This window comes from Orbicella franksi, chromosome 8, assembly GCF_964199315.1.
Source record: "Orbicella franksi chromosome 8, jaOrbFran1.1, whole genome shotgun sequence".
In the NCBI taxonomy this organism is placed as follows: Eukaryota; Metazoa; Cnidaria; class Anthozoa; order Scleractinia; family Merulinidae; genus Orbicella; species Orbicella franksi.
Genome location: NC_138152.1, coordinates 19,338,703 through 19,356,848, shown reverse-complemented (window position 1 = coordinate 19,356,848; position 18,146 = coordinate 19,338,703). Strand labels below are relative to the sequence as shown.

Below are 18,146 nucleotides of genomic sequence, written 5' to 3'. Positions count from 1 at the left end.
GCTAAATTGGCGGTGTAGGTTGAGATCCAAATCAGTATACAAAACCAAAAGCAACCAGCAAGGACACGACCTGCAAATAAGGTTTAAGAATTTTCACCTCATATCCTGCTAAGTCAACATGCAGAAGAACAAGCGCGAGAGTTGTGTCGTGATGTCGCTGAACTTTACACTGTGTTCACCAGAGCTTCCAGGTTGCTAAGCTTCCAAAGTCTATCTACAACTTGACGAACCACTAAAGCGTTTACCGATTGTCGTCAAGCCGAAACTCTTTAGCGTGGCAAGTCATGCAGGTTTAAGAGTTCTCTTCCTGACTTTACTCAGTAGTATCACGAAACTTTGAAAAGCAACCATTTACTTACATATGAAGTCTCTGAATTACAATATTTTGTTCCTTAACTTTTTTCTTCAAAATATTACAGCAGTAAATTTACTTTTAAAGTCTTGTTAAATATCTGTTATCTTTTTGTTTAATCTCTCTGCTGCGTTTTAAAGAAAGGAAATAACCGACCTGACAGTGATTTGGGCGTGTGATCTGCGCCTTGTTGTAACATGGAAGCGAGACAAAACCATAAACTATTGAAGAAGTCAAACTCTTCCCCAGTCTCTCTGTAATGCATATGGCTCGATCGGTGACCATAAGGGCTGAATAAATTTACCAGGTACATTAAGACTGTCACAAAAAGAAGACAGGCAAGTGTTACAAGCCAGACTGTTGTGGAGTATGGTAGCATGAAGGTTGTTAGATCGTGGTCATTAGTGTCCAATTTCTTGCTGATTAAACTCATCATAAACTGCATGAAAGGTTTGCTGAACTCAAGCACCTGCAGTCGCTCAGAGTTGATGGTCAGCGGAGAGGTAGACAAGTCCATAAACTCGCACAAAAAGAGGCCAAAATCCAGCCATATTGACCAAACAAGCTTGGTCAATAAAGGACAAAAAGCCAAATACAAGCAGGAAGAGTGAAAGCATTCCTTTCTGCGTTCATGACAGTCAAAGAGGCCTTCATTTTCATTTATACCTGGATTTTCTGTGCCCGCCAACAGTCATACTACAGTCAAGATGTACTGGGATCTCGACTGGTCATATGAAAATAATAAAAACGTAACCTTTCCATTTACATGCTGTTCTGTTGCCATTCTTCCCTATTGAACAGGCAAGTAAAGTGTTACCAGGGCAAGTATGTCATCTGGCATACCTGCCTGGCTGATGACTTGGAGAAAAAACCAATATGGTATTCATATGGCATTGCATGCTTAGTGCTCTTTGCCATTGTGCTAGTGTGTTCCAGCGTGGCATTCCCTGGAATGGTCATTTTAGTCTATTCATCGACATCTTTCTGCCCCGCCCCCCCCCCCCCCCCTCCCCTCCCTGTCTCCAGTGTTAACTCAGTGTGACAGGTGCCTGGAAGACTGCTTGGGGGCTCATGGCTGGGTTGCAGGGATTGCCAGCCATGGGAGCGTTATACTGTCTAGGGCCCGGCTGGTCACAGTGGAGGCCCGTGGATATCCCATGCACCCATGTTCCATACAACACGATGCACTTGTTATTTGATAATTACTTTTAAGAGGAAGCGCTTGATGAGTGATTGAGTTATTTATAGTTAAAGTTCCAAGTCTTCAACTAAAAAATGTAAAGTAAGTAAACATAAGTAAAGGTGTCATGTAGTTAATGGTCACACCATAATTAATGTGGCAAACCATTGAAACATACAGTTTTCTTAAGCAAGCAAGGTTGATGCTGCTAAAGTTAATTTAATTAATATATTTAAAGATTTTCTGAAACTTAAATCAACTGATGAAATATTTCAGTAGTAATACAAATGTTATGATGTGCATTATACTTTTACAATGTAATACATCCACGAGAAGTGTAGTCTGTGAACCCAAAGAACATGTATGTTTAGATCAACTATAGCAAGGCATCAATCCTCTGTGATCCTGCAGTATTGTAATGCCAAGCTGAGGCTTGGAACATTGGAACACACTAGAGATCCTGAAGAATTTTGGTTAACAAGAGATTCAAAAAATGTACTTCACAGCTATCTGAATGACAAAGAGTTGTGACAACAAGTAATTCAAACCACAAGACGAGAAAAAAGAACATTGAAAATGGGTTACATGTATGTCTCACAAGAACAGTTTCTGAGTGAATTTAATTCACTTAGAATCTACCAAACTATTTGTCTTTCATGCCATAAAAACAGAAACTATACCTTGCCAATACACGGAAAATATTACAATGTAAACCAGCCATGAAGCATTCTGACTGTTGGAAGATGTTCTATTCTTGGCCCTCTCAGCTATCTTGGTTGTGTAGCTAGTGTACAAATATACATGTAACTTCATGTACTCTAAGCGAGTATTGTATGTTCACTTTACAGGTCACAGCGCTCTTATTGGGACCCTTATTGCACCCCTGATGTTACTTGGAGGTCCATTAGTCCTGAGGGCTGCTGCTGTAACAGGTGGTGTCGTTGGGGCCTTATCACTGACTGCTGCCTGTGCACCTGATGGCAAATTTCTGACCTGGGGTGGTCCCTTGGCTATTGGACTTGGTGGTGTTTGCATGGCATGCTTGGGTAGGCTAATAATAACAGAGATAACAGTATCCACTGCCAAATGTTAGCACTGAGAGCTGCTGCATCAAGAGTACTGCATTTTATACAGTGTACATGACTTGTCTTGCTGACTGAAATGGAATGTGTATCAAGTGACAAGTGCTTTTTATTTATTTATTACAATTTAATGGCAATTAAAATCTAAGTCTAGAGGCATACACAAACAAGCAAAGCCATAAGGATAATCTGTAAAAGAGTGGAACACTCCATGCGAGACAGATCACCATGTAGCTAATCTAAATAAGTAATCATGTAATAACAATCAAGAAAAAAAAATTAAATCAAATATTCATTCCTCACTTAAAAACCTCTTCATTCCCGACTTAAAAACTGCACAACTAGGACATAACCTAATATCTAAGGGTATCGAATTCCACATCTCAACAATTCTATTAAAATAAGTGTTTTTAAAAGTAGTCGTTCTAGCAAAATTTGTCTTCAAGGAGTAGTCATCAAAATGTCTAAACCTATGTGCATCATCTTGAGAATAAACGTTCAGAAACGGAGATACATCCACATTCAAGTATCCATTTAAAGCCTTATACAAAAATGTGACATCAAAAAGATAGCGCCTCTTTTCAAGCGAAAGCAGATTAAGACATTTCAGGCACTCGTCATAGGTAAAATTCCGTTTTCCGAGAATAAATTTTGTTCCCCTCCGCTGTATGCGCTCAAGCTTGTCAATATTTCTTGCGGTGTGTGGCGACCACACAACTGATCCATATTCCACTTGCGATCTCACCAATGTGCAATACAGCACCTTCAAGGTTTCGATGTCCTTCCCCTACTGCTGTTCGGCGGGCATTATTCACTTGTTTTTCGTCGTTTTTTGTCCAATTGCCGGTTTGCAACGCCCCATAGTGAAGTTAAAAATCGTCGGTACCGCGTCTTTCTTGAGTGCAAGTTGACGGAGCTTGAAAGAGGATCCCAACAAACTCCTTACCATAAGATTTTGTTCGAAGCTGTCTTCGGTAAAATGTTCTACACAAACGCGCGAATGTTTCGAGGGCGTAAAGCATTCTCTTTTCATTTTCATAAGCCATTCTCTTTTAAGGTTTGGGTTCTGGGTGAACTTGAAAATGCTAACTGATTGTCTTTGGATTTTGAGTGGTTTTCCTCTGAAATTCACTGTAAACTTGAAATTAAAACAGTTTCAAATTTCCCGCAAACAGTGACGTCACAAGTTTTCCGACAATTTTCCCGACCGCTCTACGATTACGAAGGATAAAAAACAGTGATTTTAACATTCCAGTATCTCCGCAATGCTTTTTCCAATTCGTTTGAAACTTCTGAATATGTTTATTTTTGACCTAATGAACACATTGGACTCGAATGAAATAAATGTCTAAATTTTGGTTCATTTGTACCATTGACAATCATTTTCTTGTTTTGTTGGTGAGCTGTGTAGAACTGAGCAAGGTTTTGGCAGTAAACAGGTTAACAGTCTGTTGTGTTTGATTTCCAGGTAGCCTATTCCTCCCTGCCACCTCAGTGGTGGGTGCAGGCCTGCAGTCTATTGCTACATATGGTGGGTTGGTAATCTTTGGAGGTTTTATGTTGTATGACACACAGAAGATCATCAGGAGTGCTGAGACATACCCTGTGCATGCTGACAGGCCTTATGACCCTATCAATGCGTAAGTAGACACCTTTTCATTCCAGTGCCAGTCCAGACACTCACTTATTGACGGTCGGTGTCCCCGGGGGGGACACCCGCATGAAAAGGAAGGGGTTCCTCGTCGTACCTTTTAGGGGTTAAAAAGGCAGTTTTGATACCTATTAGGGTGTTCATCCTCAAAAGGTCCACAGCAGGAGCTTTTGCGGTAAATATGACAGTAGATAATGTGTTGTTTTACAATTGGCATGTCTTCAGTGGTAGATCCAGACCTTGAGCTGAGGGTAGTAGGGGGGGGGGGGGCGTTTTTTTGTTTTTTGTTTGTTTGTTTGTTTGTTTGTTTGTTTGTTTCTTTTTTGCTTTCCCTGCCGGCTTTTCTTCCTTCTGCGATTTTTTTTTTTTACCCAAAAAGACCCCTCCCCAAAATCCGTCACTGGTCTTAGGGGTAAAAAAATGTAAGCCACGCCCACAAAACAGGATCTCGGTGCCTCTTAAGGGTTCTGTTCAAAATTTCCGACGAATCCCCCCATCCTTTTTATATGGGAGTCCCCCTCCCCCCGGGATGATACACGCTGGGTACGTCAAGATGTTTTATTTCATCTTTTGAGCTCAAAGTTCATGGGTCTGCGAACGTAGAAAAAGTATATTTATCAAACAAACAACATCTTTAAGAATCGCAACTAGCAGAAGGCTCCAGATTTCGCGCGGGCAATTTGTTTTGGAGGTTTATGTACGGAGTTGCTTGTTGGACTAAGCGAAAGATAGACTACTCGTAGTCTCCACGATTTCTTAGCTTAAAACCCGGTGCGGTCCATCCAGTGTCAATCAAAGTGTACTAGCGCATTTCCGCAGCAGTCTGGTTGTTTTAGAACAGTTTTCACTCGAGTGTCGAAAGTAATTTGCTTTGATTTGCATTGCCCTGCTGTGGTTCAGTTTCATCCAATCAGGAATAATATTAAAACCGATCGTGACTGGCTCTTCTGGCGCTTCGTGTCAGCCTCATGTTTTTCCTTCGAGTTTCGATTGGTTGACTGGATTGCCTGTGTAATTTTGGTTGTTCAAAGTGGTTACTGTGGTTTCGGTTTTACGATACTCAACTGAAAACCGCTTTAGTTCAGATTAAAGCAAAGTTTGGTACTGAAAACCAGAAATCAAGACCAAGAGAAAGTTGAAAAAAATTGTGTTTTTCTGCAGGTCGATTGGAATATACATGGACACGATCAACATCTTCATCAGAATTTTGACCATCATGGCGTCCTCCAACACGCGCCGAAGGAAGTAGCCTAGACCAGCTGATAAACTGATATTGACTGGCAAAAGAGAAGATAAACTGTATAACATTTGTATTACAGTCTGTGATAAGGGAATTAGCCGTCACATTTTTCCGAGTACATAACTTAGCTTTCATTTCTCGGAAGGCCGCTTATTGCTATGTCTTTGCTTTGCTAGTAAGGATGGCGCTGCCAAAGTGCATTTTGTTGTTGGAAGCAATGTGATGTGATTAATAAAATTCATTTATTTGATGTCATGTCTTACATGTAGCTTACATGTAGCTTCCTTGGATGTACCAGTGGCCAGATTAAAAATGTAAGAGGCCTCGTATTATTAATCAGCAAGACTGTATATCTCAAGTGGACTGTGGATTGATTCACTCTCAGATGAGCCGTGAACATAGTGCAGTTAACCTCGTAAACTGCCTCTAATAAAAACAATTACAACCGTCTTATGCTGCTGCTTAGCTCTGTTTTTTAAGTTATGATAAGAAGAACTGTGTACAATAACTCTTTGTCACATTTGTGCGAATAAAAATAAAAGAGAATTTGAACTCATGGGTCGCTTATGACATACAAACGAGGCAAAATTCGGTGTTGACCCTTTCGACTCATTTTTATACCTTTTTAAATACAAAAGAATACCTAATGGAGACAAAAGGAGAGAAGTAACATTATTTAGCTTGTTGATCATCTCGACCCTCCGATATATTATTACTTTAATTCGTCAAACGCTGTTTAAGATAAACTAAAGGTGTTGCTACCTCGGCAAACAGACCCAACAATTCCAATTCTTTTTGCGTGGTTATTTTTCTCTCAGTGAACGTAACAATATAACAAAAAAAAACGACTTTGGCAACGCTGATAGAGAGTTTGGCTGATGTTTTCTAGGGGTCGGGTAAGCAGCTCTTGTAAGGTCTCATGAATGGCTTGATATACTTAGAGAGGACAATACGGTGAACAACAATAAACAATGTTCTTAGCAAAAACAGTAACAGCTGCTAACAAGCAAACGAATCTCGAGCTCTCAAGAGCTGCTACACTTCGGGGTTTTTTTACGCCTTTTAATCGCTGTCAAAGTCCAAATAGTCAAAATAGATAACAGCAAAACAATAGAGCTAACCCCGACGTGATTCGAACACGCAGCCTTCTGATCTGGAGTCAGACGCGCTACCATTGCACCACGGAGTCAAGTCTCTTTTGGTGACATACCATTTTAAATTTAAATTGTAGGAGTATTTCAATCTGATTTATGGTAGGGATGGTGCGATTGATCATAAAATGAATGTAAGTCTAATGCGGCAAAAGTGAAACAAGTGTCTGAGAAAAGAAAGTAAAGATTTTTTTAGGCAAAAGTGATGCCATCGCCCCTGGAAAGTGCTTGTATGAGTAAGTCATTAGGTTCGTCTATTGGAGATGTTTCAAAAGGGTTTTCCCTTACAAGTAATTCCCCTGGAGCAAGTGAGGGCCTGGAGGGTACTCTATAGAATGCACAATATGGGGAGACTCCGCTCAAAAAGCGTGCCGTTTTCAATCTTGTGACAAATGAAAACGTAAGGATATAGGTAAAGAAAAAGGTAGCGAATAAGTGGCAGTTGTCCCTACCCTTTTCCTTACCTATATCCTTACGTTTTCGCTTTTTGAGCGGAGTCTCCCCATATAGTGCATTATATGGAGTACCCTCCAGGCCCTCATTTGCTCCAGAGAAATTCCTTGCCAAGCTTCTATGGTCCATCGTTCCAGGTGCCGTATAGGCCACTGGCTGCTCACTCAGACTAATACGGAAGCTAAATAAATTCCCCACCCTGGTTCCGACCTCTAAGAACATTAAACATCCGGTGGAAAGACAACAGGTTTCAACACAGCGGCATTTTTCATTTCTTTTAAGAACTTGGTTATTTTCCCCTCTTTCAGGGCTGCTTTTAAGTTTTTGTCAATGCAAATGCTTACCAAAATAATAGGAAAAAAAAGCTGACCCCGACGTGACTCGAACACGCAGCCTTCTGATCTGGAGTCAGATGCGCTACCATTGCGCCACGGAGTCGACATATAACAGAAATGGGGTAATTTAGGGCCTTTGAGACTCTCGCAGTTGTTTATTTATTTTGTACAAATATCGCACTTATTTGGATCAATTTGATTTTTTTTCTTTTTTTTTTTTTGAGACGTTTTTCAAGGTGACCTCACAACAGGCTAATTTGCCTTGGGAGACTGAAATTTAGCCATAAATGTTAAACGCTGCCAAAACACAGTTTTTTATTCCAACAAGCTGAATGTTTTACAAGCGAAAGATTCAACTTTCTTCGATATTTTAAAGGTTTAGCAGTTACATTCTGTCCAACTTTGACGAAGTCGTGAATTTTTTAAAATACCTCCAGCCAAACCGCGCAATGTGCGCAACGGGACATTCCTATAGTTAAATGCTATTTTCTCAAATGTCTAGGATCGAGTCTATGGCAACTCAAAAGTGCTAACATCAATGTAAAATCCTCTAGAATAAAATCTGTGGATACTCTCCACTGTGCGCCGTACAGAGCTCCACGAATTTGCCAAATATTCGCCATTATGAGAGTCAACAAGTTCTCAAAAATAACAGGTTTTACATGTGAGCAATTTACGAACTCTCATATCTACCCCCTGATGATTTACTTTTCAAGCTACACTACTTTAATCACGTTAATTCAATTACACATTAAATCTTTCCCCCTGTTCACTCGTCCTTATATTGTCCCTATTCAACAGACGTTCTAACGTTCTCTTTACGAAATATTAGGGTTAAGGAGAGCCTAATACCCTAATACCCTTATACCCTAATACCCCAATAACCTGATACCCTAATGCCCTAATACCCTTATACCCAAGTACCTTGATACCCTAATACCCTAATACCCTAATACCCTAATACCCTAATACCCTAATAGCGGAGCTCCGGCGGCCCGAAGGGCCGCCAAGCGGAGCCCCATACTCATATGGGAAAGAAAAGGAAACCCATGAGTTGATTTTCTCACGGTTACCATGGCTAGCGGTATTGCTCGTGGGCGCGTACGCACGACGACGACGACGACGGCGGCGACGGCGGAGTTGCCCAACATGGCGGCCATGCTCCAAATAATAGGTTGACAGAGACATGCAGCCTTGGTTTACCGTGCGCTTCCTTGACATTGGACATCCATGTTATGATCAATTGACACCTGTCAATACAAGGTATCCGCTGACCAGTATCACGTGACCATATCGCGGGCTCAGGTTTACAGCTCCTCGAGGTCACGTGTTTTCTTGAAGTTGACCGCTGACCAAGCGCTGGTTATCGATTGGATCGCGGGCTCATATTGGGTTAGCTTGTTGGAAACAGGGCAGGATTGCTCGGAAGCCAGTTTATGCTAACCCAGGATTAAAAGTTAATCGAATTATAACTTTTTCTTCTATACAAATGTGTTTTGCTGTTTTGTTTTGCGTATATGGTAATTATTAAAACTCAAAACAGAAGGCCAAACAATACACAGAAACCTCACCGCAAAGTTACAAAACTCAAATCAAAATTCTACCTTTTTCTGGGTTAGCTTAATCGAGCTTTGAACAACCCGGCCCAGGAGCTACGCTTTTAGGCTGGCCTAAATCTATATATTACCCTTATTCCCTAATATCCCAATACCCTGATACCTAATGCCCTAATACCCTTATACCCTAGTACCTTGATACCCTAATACCCTTACTCCCTAATATCCCAATACCCTGGTACCCTAAAACCCTAAAACCCTGATACCCTGATACCCTAATACCCTGATACTCTGATGCCCTAATACCCTAATACCCTAATACCCTAATACCTTAGTATAGGTAATCATACGGTTTCGAGTTCAATTTGGAATTAATTTGCACGAGTGAGTTTTTCAAAAAGCTGAAATTGCACCAGCCGCTTCGGCGAGTGCAATTTCAGCTTTTTGAAAAACTCACAAGTGCAAATTAATTCCAAATTGAACGAGAAAAACCGTATGATTCCTTATTAATAATATAAACATGAAAAAATTCGCGTGGTGAAAGTGCCGGAAGATCTTTCTTGAAGCCATTTTTTCTCATTCGAGAAAACTTTTTTCATCATCATTTTATGTGATATCATTGGCATTGAAAATTTCCTTTTGTCTCTCAACCAATCATAACTCAGAATTACGACGTGTAATTTGCACTGGTGTTACACCTTTTGCACCGGTGTTACACTTTTTGCACTGGTGTTACACTTGAACTGCACTGCTCTCAGCCAATCAGAATCGAGTAAATTTTTCATATATATTATTAATACCCTAATACCCTAATACTTTAATATCTTAATACCCTAATACCAAAATATCCTAACATCCTGATAATCTAATACCCCAATACCCTGATACCCTGATACCCTAATACCCTAATATCCTAATACTCTAACATCCTAACACCCTAACACCCTAATACCCTAGTACCTTAATACCCTAATACCCTGATACCCTAATACCCTAATACCCTAATACCCCAATACCCAATACCCTAACCTTGCATACATCTGACGCGGCTGAAATTTGAAATTAAGGTGATTCCTTATTGCATTGCGCATCCCTACTGCGCACGATTTTGGCGTCATTAGCGCGGGCAGATGAGCGCGTGCACGCACAAAACGGAACAGGTTCCCTCAAACTAAGCTCGATAGCGAAATAAATGCTCCTTTTCTCTTAAACGAGCGCGGTGACCCCCATTGCTTATTTCATAATTTCAATGAGAACAATATCCTCAATAACTGAGAAAAAAATTAGCAGAAATCTATGGCTACTTTTTTGGCAAATGAAATAAATACTACGGAAACATAACGGGCCCAACAGCGCATGTCATAAATATGTTTCCCTAATGAACAAAAAAATGCAGGGTATTTGGAGACATTTTTTTCTGGGACGTAGATGAATAAACAATCAAAGAAAGTCAAACTCTGTATGATATAACACGCTGCATTGAAAAATAATCGAGCTTATTTGTTGCGCACGGAGATCACCAAAAGTCACCTAAATAACCGTATTTGTCAGCATTGTGGCGTGAAAACAAGTACGGTGACCCCCTCTTTTTAATACGTCTTTAATATCTCCTTGTCCTGTAACAACAGCATACCAAGTTTCATCGGAAATCTATGGCGGGTTCTTTTACTAGGGAATCACCTTAAACAATCAGTATAAGCAGGCGCGAAATCTCTACTGTCGTAGATTCAAAGTATAATAACAGGAAAAGCATTGAAGTCGTGCAACTTTTCTTTACCGGAGACGGCATCAAATGTTCACGAAAAAGAATTTATAATTCCAAAAACCATATCTTACTGTAAAGAGTGAAAATTGGGAAACATTTTGTGTCTCCAAGTTTCTAATTTGGCGCCAACGGCCGGTAACTCGAGTGTCGCCAGGTAGGATGATAGTTGTGTTATCCTGAACAAAATATGTAGTTCCTCATTAAGTTAAAACTAGAATTCTCAAGTTAACCATTATATAAGGCTAAATTAATCTTTTCGTCTGGCCTAAAACCTGTTGCCTTTTCAGCATAAGAGAACGCAAGCTCCCTGAGTAACTTATTCCATCTGGTTCCGACCTCTAAAAACATTGAGCATACAGTGGGGAAAGACAGAAGTTTTCAACAAAACAGCATATTCCATCTATTTTGACGAGTAGTTTAGTTTTTCGCCTTTCATTACTGCTTTTACGTTTATCCCAATGTAAATGGTTACCACAATAATAGCAAAAAATGAAAGCTGACCCCGACGTGATTCGAACACGCAGCCTTCTGATCTGGAGTCAGACGCGCTACCATTGCGCCACGGAGTCAAGTCTCTTTTGGTGACATACCATTTTAAATTTAAATTGTAGGAGTGTTTCAATCTGATTTATGGTAGGGATGGTGCGATTGATCATAAAATGAATGTAAGTCTAATGCGGCAAAAGTGAAACAAGTGTCTGAGAAAAGAAAGTAAAATTTTTTTTAGGCAAAAGTGATGCCATCGCCCCTGGAAAGTGCTTGTATGAGGAAGTTATTAGGTTCGTCTGTTGGAGATGTTTCAAAAGGGTTTTCCCTTACAAGTAATTCCCCTGGAGCAAGTGAGGGCCTGGAGGGTACTCCATAGAATGCACAATACGGGGAGACTCCGCTCAAAAAGCGTGCCGTTTTCAATCTTGTGACAAATGAAAACTTAAGGATATAGGTAAAGAAAAAGGTAGCGAATAAGTGGCAGTTGTCCCTACCCTTTTCTTTACCTATATGTCCTTACGTTTTCGCTTTTTGAGCGGAGTCTCCCCATATAGTGCATTATATGGAGTACCCTCCAGGCCCTCATTTGCTCCAGAGAAATTCCTTGCCAAGCTTCTTTCGCCCATCGTTCCAGGTGCCTTATAGGCCACTGGCTGCTCACTCAGACTAATACGGAAGCTAAATAAATCCCCCACCCTGGTTCCGACCTCTAAGAACATTAAACATCCGGTGGAAAGACAACAGGTTTCAACACAGCGGCATTTTCCATTTCTTTTAAGAACTTGGTTATTTTCCCCCCTTTCAGGACTCAGGGCTGCTTTTACGTTTTTGTCAATGCAAATGCTTACCAAAATAATAGGAAAAAAAAGCTGACCCCGACGTGACTCGAACACGCAGCCTTCTGATCTGGAGTCAGATGCGCTACCATTGCGCCACGGAGTCGACATATAACAGAAACGGGGTGATTCAGGGCGTTTGAGACTCGCGCATTTTCTATGTATTTTGTACAAATATCGCACTTATTTGGATCAATTTGATTTTTTTTTCTTTTTTTTTTTTTGAGACGTTTTTCAAGGTGACCTCACAACAGGCTAATTTGCCTTGGGAGACTCTGAAATTTTGCTATAAATGTTGGACGCTGCCAAAACACAGTTTCTTATTCCAACAAGCTGAATGTTTTACACGCAAGATATTCAACTTTCTTCGATATTTTAAAGGTTTAGCAGTTACATTCTGTCCAACTTTGACGAAGTCGTGAATTTTTTAAAATACCTCCAGCCAAACCGCGCAATGTGCGCAACGGGACATTCCTATAGTTAAAAGCTATTTTCTCAAATGTCTAGGATCGAGTCTATGGCAACTCAAAAGTGCTAACATCAATGTAATATCCTCTAGAATAAAATTTGTGGGTACTCTTCACTGTGCGCCGTACAGAGCTCCACGAATTTGCCAAATATTCGCCATTATGAGAGTCAACAAGTTCTCAAAAATAACAGGTTTTACATGTGAGCAACATACGAACTCTCATATCTACCCCTGATGATTTACTTTTCAAGCTACACTGCTTTAATCACGTTAACCCAATTACACATTAAATCTTTCCCCCTGTTCACTCGTCCTTATATTATCCCTATTCCAGTGACGTTCTAACGTTCTCTTTACGAAATATTAGGGTCAAGGAGAGCCTAATACCCTAATACACTGATACCCTTATACTCTAATACCCTAATACCCTGATACCCTGATACCCTAATACCCCAATAACCTGATACCCTAATACCCTAACACCCTAATACCCTGATACCCTAATACCCTGGTACCCTAATACCATGATACCATATTACCCTAATACCCTAACACCCTAATACCCTAATACCCTGATACCCTAATACCCTGGTACCCTAATACCATGATACTATAATACCCTAATACCCTAACACCCTAATACCCTAATACCCTGATACCCTAACACCCTAATACCCTAATACCCTAATACCCTAACACCCTAATACCCCAATACCCAATACCCCAACCCTGCTACATCTCACGCAGCTTGAATTTGAATTAAGGTGATTCCTTAGTATTGCATTGCGCATCTCTACTGCGCACGATTTTCGCGTCATTAGCGCGGGCAGATGAGCGCGTGCACGTACAAAACGTAACAGATTTCCCTCAAACTAAGCTCGATAGCGAAATAAATGCTCCTTTTCTCTTAAACGAGCGCGGTGACCCCCACTTTTTATTTCATAATTTCATCGAGATCAATATCCTCAATAACTGAGAAAAAAATTAGCAGAAATCTATGGCTACTTTTTTGGCAAATGAAATAAATACTACGGAGGGAGACATAACGGGCCCAACAGCGCATGTCATAAATATGTTTCCTTAATGAACAAAAAAATGCAGCGCATTTGAGGACATTTTTTTCTGTAATGTAGATGAATAAACAATCAAAGAAAGTCAAACTCTGTGTGATATAACATGCTGCATTGAAAAATAATCGAGCTTATTTGTTGCGCACGGAGATTACCAAAAGTCACCTAAATAACCGTATTTGTCAGCATTGTGGCGTGAAAACAAGCACGGTGACCCCCTCTTTTCACTACGTTTTTAATATCTCCTTGTCCTGTAACAACAGCATACCAAGTTTCATCGGAAATCTATGGCGGGTTCTTTTACTAGGGAACCACCTTAAACAATCAGTATTAAGCAGGCGGGAAACCTCTACTGTCGTAGATTCAAGGTATGATAACAGGAAGAGCATTGAAGTAGTGCAACTTTTTTTTTTACCGGAGACGGCATCAAATGTTCACAATTCCAAAATTTACAATAACTCGAGTATCGCCAGGTAGGATGATAGTTGTGTTATCCTGAACAAAATATGTAGTTCCTCGTTAAGTTAAAACTAGAATTCTCAAGTTAACCATTATATAAGGCTAAATTAATCTTTTCGTCTGGCCTAAAACCTGTTGCCTTTTCAGCATAAGAGAGCGCAAGCTCCCTGAGTAACTTATTCCATCTGGTTCCGACCTCTAAAAAAATTGAGCATACAGTGGGGAAAGACAGAAGCTTTCAACACAACAGCATTTTCAATCTATTTTGACGAGTAGTTTATTTTTACGCCTTTCAGTTCTGCTTTTACGTTTATCTCAGTGCAAATGGTTACCAAAATAATAGCAAAAAATGAAAGCTGACCCCGACGTGATTCGAACACGCAGCCTTCTGATCTGGAGTCAGACGCGCTACCATTGCGCCACGGAGTCAAGTCTATTTTAGACATATACGATTTTAAATTTAAATTGTAGGAGTGTTTCAATCTGATTTATGGTAGGGATGGTGCGATAGATCATAAAATGAATGTAAGTCTAATGCGGCAAAAGTGAAACAAGTGTCTGAGAAAAGAAAGTAAAGATTTTTTTAGGCAAAAGATGCCACTGCCCCTGGAAAGTGCTTGTATGAGTAAGTCATTAGGTTCGTCTGTTGAAGATGTTTCAAAAAAGTTTTCCCTTGCAAGGAATTCCCCTGGAGCAAGTGAGGGCCTGGAGGGTACTCTATAGAATCCACAATATGGGGAGACTCCGCTCAAAAAGCGTGCCGTTTTCAATCTTGTGACAAATGAAAACGTAAGGATAACGTTTTTGTCACTCCAAATGCTTACCAAAATAATAGGAGAAAAAAGCTGACCCCGACGTGACTCGAACACGCAGCCTTCTGATCTGGAGTCAGATGCGCTACCATTGCGCCGCGGAGTCGACATATGACAGTAACGGGTGATTTAGGGCGTTTGAGACTCTCACAGTTTTTATTTATTTTGAACAAATATCGTACTTGTTTGGATCAATTTGATTTTTTTTTTCTTTTTTTGCGGTGACCTCACAACAGGCTAATTTGCCTTGGGAGACTCTGAAATCTAGCTATAAATGTTGGACGCTGCTAAAACACATTGTTTTATTCCAAGAAGCTGAATGTTTTACGCGCAATAGATTCAACTTTCTTCGATATTTTAAAGGCTTAGCAATTATATTCTGTCCAACTTTGACGAAGTCGTGAATTTTTTAAAATACCTTCAGCCAAACCCCGCAATGTGCGCAGCTGGACATTCCTATAGTTAAATGCTATTTTCTCAAATGTAGGACCTGATCTAGGATCGAGTCTATGGCAACTCAAAAGTCCTACCATCAATGTAAATAAAATCTGTGGGTATTCTTCACTGTGCGGCGTACAGAGCTCCACGAATTTCCCAAATATTTGCCATTATGAGAGTAAACAGGTTCTCAAAAATAACAGGTTTTACATGTGAGCAACATACGAACTCTCATATAAACCCCTGAAGATTTACTTTTCATGCTACACCGCTTTAATCACGTTAATTCAGTTACACATTAAATCTTTCCCACTGTTCACTAGTCCTTATCTTGTCCCTATTCCACAGACGTTCTAACGTTCTCTTTACGAAATATTAGGGTCAAGGAGAGCCTAATACCCTAATACCCTGATACCCTAATAACCCAATAACCTGGGGGACTGCATTGACCTAATTCAATGCAGTCAAAATGCGTACGTAAAGGGCAGGTCAATTTTCGACGCTATTGACGATATTTTGGAATACACCAAACATACGAAAAAATCAGGCATTATTTTTGCTATTGACTTTGAAAAAGCGTTTGACTCTTTGGGTCATACTTATCTTTTAAAAGTTCTCAATGCATTCAACTTTTGGGTCATCTTTTATTCAATGGATCCGTACTTTGTATTCAAATATATCAAGTTGTATTATTACCAATGGTTTTACATCAGATTATTTTACAGTTGGTCGAGGTGTGCGGCAAGGAGACCCACTCTCACCTCTTCTTTTCATATTAGGATTAGAAATTCTGGCATGCAGTATTCAAAAAAAGGACAAGATTCAGGATATTCAAATTAGCAATTTCGAGATTAAAGTGACACTTTTTGCAGATGATTTGACCCGTTTTCTCTGTAACAGATCCTCGTGTGATTGTTTACGAGAGTGCCTTAGTAAACTCTCGGAATGTTCTGGTCTCAAAGTAAATGAGGAGAAGACTGAATTTTTTAGTATAGGCACAAGGAATCCAGAGTTTGAGACGTTCCCTCATGAATTTAAAACTTCTATTAAAATTCTTGGTGTGCATTTTGATTATAAAAATGTAAGGAAAAAGAAAGCCAACTTCGATTATGTCCTGAAATCCATCAAAAAGGTATTGAATATGTTGAAGTGGAGGGGCCTGACGCTCATTGGTAGAATTCAAATAGTGAAATCATTCGCCATACCCAAAATTATGTCCAAGGTATCTTTAATTCCAGTGTCCAGTGAACTCATTAAAGAAGTTAATAAAGAACTTTATTCGCTTATCTGGAAGGGCAAGGACAGGGTCAAACGTTCAGTTTTAATAAATGATATTGAAGATGGCGGTTTAAAAATGCTGGATCTTGAATCTATGACCTCTGCTCAAACAGTCATGTGTGTAAAGAAATACGTTGAAAATTATGAAAGTCCCTGGAAGTATGTTTTGGATTTTTATCTCAAGAAAGTGGGTGGGAAATGTGTGTTTCAATGCAATTTTGATAATCGGACATTATCCATTACTCTTCCTGTCTTCCACAGAGAGTGTTTGCAAGCCTGGTCTTCTATAACAAATTACGACTCGTCATCGTATGAAGGGTTAATGAATCAAATTATCTGGAACAACAAGTATATTTTAAGCGGGGGTAAATCCATTTTTTAGTCGGTTATCTATAATCTAGGAATTCTTAAGGTTGGCGATCTGGTTTCTAAGGAGGGCGTTTTTCTCAAAAGTGACAAAATTCTGAATTCCTCTTTTTCCCCTTGTTACTCCTTTGCCCTAATAGGTGTTTTTGATGCTATCTCAAAGGAATGGCGTTCTATAATTAAACAAACCCATATTGTGCTCCCTCTCCTATGGATCAAACTTGTTTTGAATTAATAATTGCGGGTTAAACGATCGACCACGCTAATGTTACATCTAAGTTGGTGTACAAGGAATTTCGCTCTTTGACGCAAACTCCTGCTATTGCGAAAGCTAAAATTTTGAGTAAATACCCTGATCTTACCATTGACTGGAAAAAGTTGTATTCTTTAGCTTTTGAAACTACGTTAGACACCAAACTAAGAGAATTCCAATATAAAATTTTAAACCTGATTATTTTCACTAATAAAAAACTTCACCAGTTCAAAATGGTAGAATCCCCTTTATGTGCCTTTTGCAATGCAGAGGAGGAATCCCTGGAGCATTTATTGTATTTTTGTGAGTCATCGAGTTTCTTTTGGAAAGAACTGTTATCTTGGATTGCAGTGGATGCCAATATTGTACTTAATGCTTCACTGTTAGCTATTCTTTTTGGGAAATTTGACCTTGAGAAAGATTTTCGTTTAGTGAATCATATTCTTTTGCTTGCTAAATATTTTATTTATAAGTGCAAGCTTTCTTAAGTTTTCCCATCACTTTTAGTCTTCAAAGCTAAGTTAAAAGCAACCTATGAATTAGAACTTATATATTAGAATTTTACTAAATCATTACAAAAAGTGGGATAACTTTCTGGCTTGGCTGTCTTGATGCCTTACATATTTATGTACACGTAACTTTTTTTTCTTTGTTTTTGAGCCGTTTTTATTTGTACTTCAGTCATAGTAGTCACACCGATATACAACAACAACACCAAAAATCAAGTTTTGTATCTTGAATGTTGTTATCTTGACCCTAGGTACCTAATTTTTACTTTAACGCAGTGCAGTAAATGAATGTTTAATATGTAGCTTTTTATTTTTTTTCTTGTATTGTATTTTCTTGTATTTTCTCTGTATTGTAATTATGTCTTTTTAATGGCAAAAACCAAATAAAAATATATTAAAAAA

General features: G+C 39.4%; 1 protein-coding gene and 6 non-coding genes across 7 annotated transcripts in view; 1 reads left to right on the top strand and 6 right to left on the bottom strand.

The window, feature by feature from the left end:
- Positions 1-7,361, top strand: part of LOC145494414 (growth hormone-inducible transmembrane protein-like) — a 29,319-nt gene extending 21,958 nt beyond the window's left edge. The window contains exons 4-6 of the mRNA XM_081473877.1: positions 2,381-2,578; positions 4,083-4,254; positions 5,427-7,361. Of these exons, the coding sequence (XP_081330003.1) occupies positions 2,381-2,578; positions 4,083-4,254; positions 5,427-5,514 (458 nt within the window). The 3' untranslated portion in view covers positions 5,515-7,361. The remainder of the gene's footprint in view (positions 1-2,380; positions 2,579-4,082; positions 4,255-5,426) is intronic.
- Positions 6,623-6,694, bottom strand: Trnaw-cca (transfer RNA tryptophan (anticodon CCA)). Its single transcript has one exon. It is a non-coding gene; the product is annotated as a tRNA-Trp (tRNA).
- Positions 7,362-7,475: 114 nt separating the features above from the next.
- Positions 7,476-7,547, bottom strand: Trnaw-cca (transfer RNA tryptophan (anticodon CCA)). The gene has a single exon. It is a non-coding gene; the product is annotated as a tRNA-Trp (tRNA).
- A 3,715-nt stretch (positions 7,548-11,262) lies between these two features.
- Trnaw-cca (transfer RNA tryptophan (anticodon CCA)) lies at positions 11,263-11,334 on the bottom strand. The gene has a single exon. It is a non-coding gene; the product is annotated as a tRNA-Trp (tRNA).
- Positions 11,335-12,124: 790 nt separating this feature from the next.
- Trnaw-cca (transfer RNA tryptophan (anticodon CCA)) lies at positions 12,125-12,196 on the bottom strand. The gene has a single exon. It is a non-coding gene; the product is annotated as a tRNA-Trp (tRNA).
- A 2,249-nt stretch (positions 12,197-14,445) lies between these two features.
- Trnaw-cca (transfer RNA tryptophan (anticodon CCA)) lies at positions 14,446-14,517 on the bottom strand. Its single transcript has one exon. It is a non-coding gene; the product is annotated as a tRNA-Trp (tRNA).
- Positions 14,518-14,934: 417 nt separating this feature from the next.
- On the bottom strand, positions 14,935-15,006 carry Trnaw-cca (transfer RNA tryptophan (anticodon CCA)). The gene has a single exon. It is a non-coding gene; the product is annotated as a tRNA-Trp (tRNA).
- Between the last annotated feature and the right edge of the window lie 3,140 nt (positions 15,007-18,146).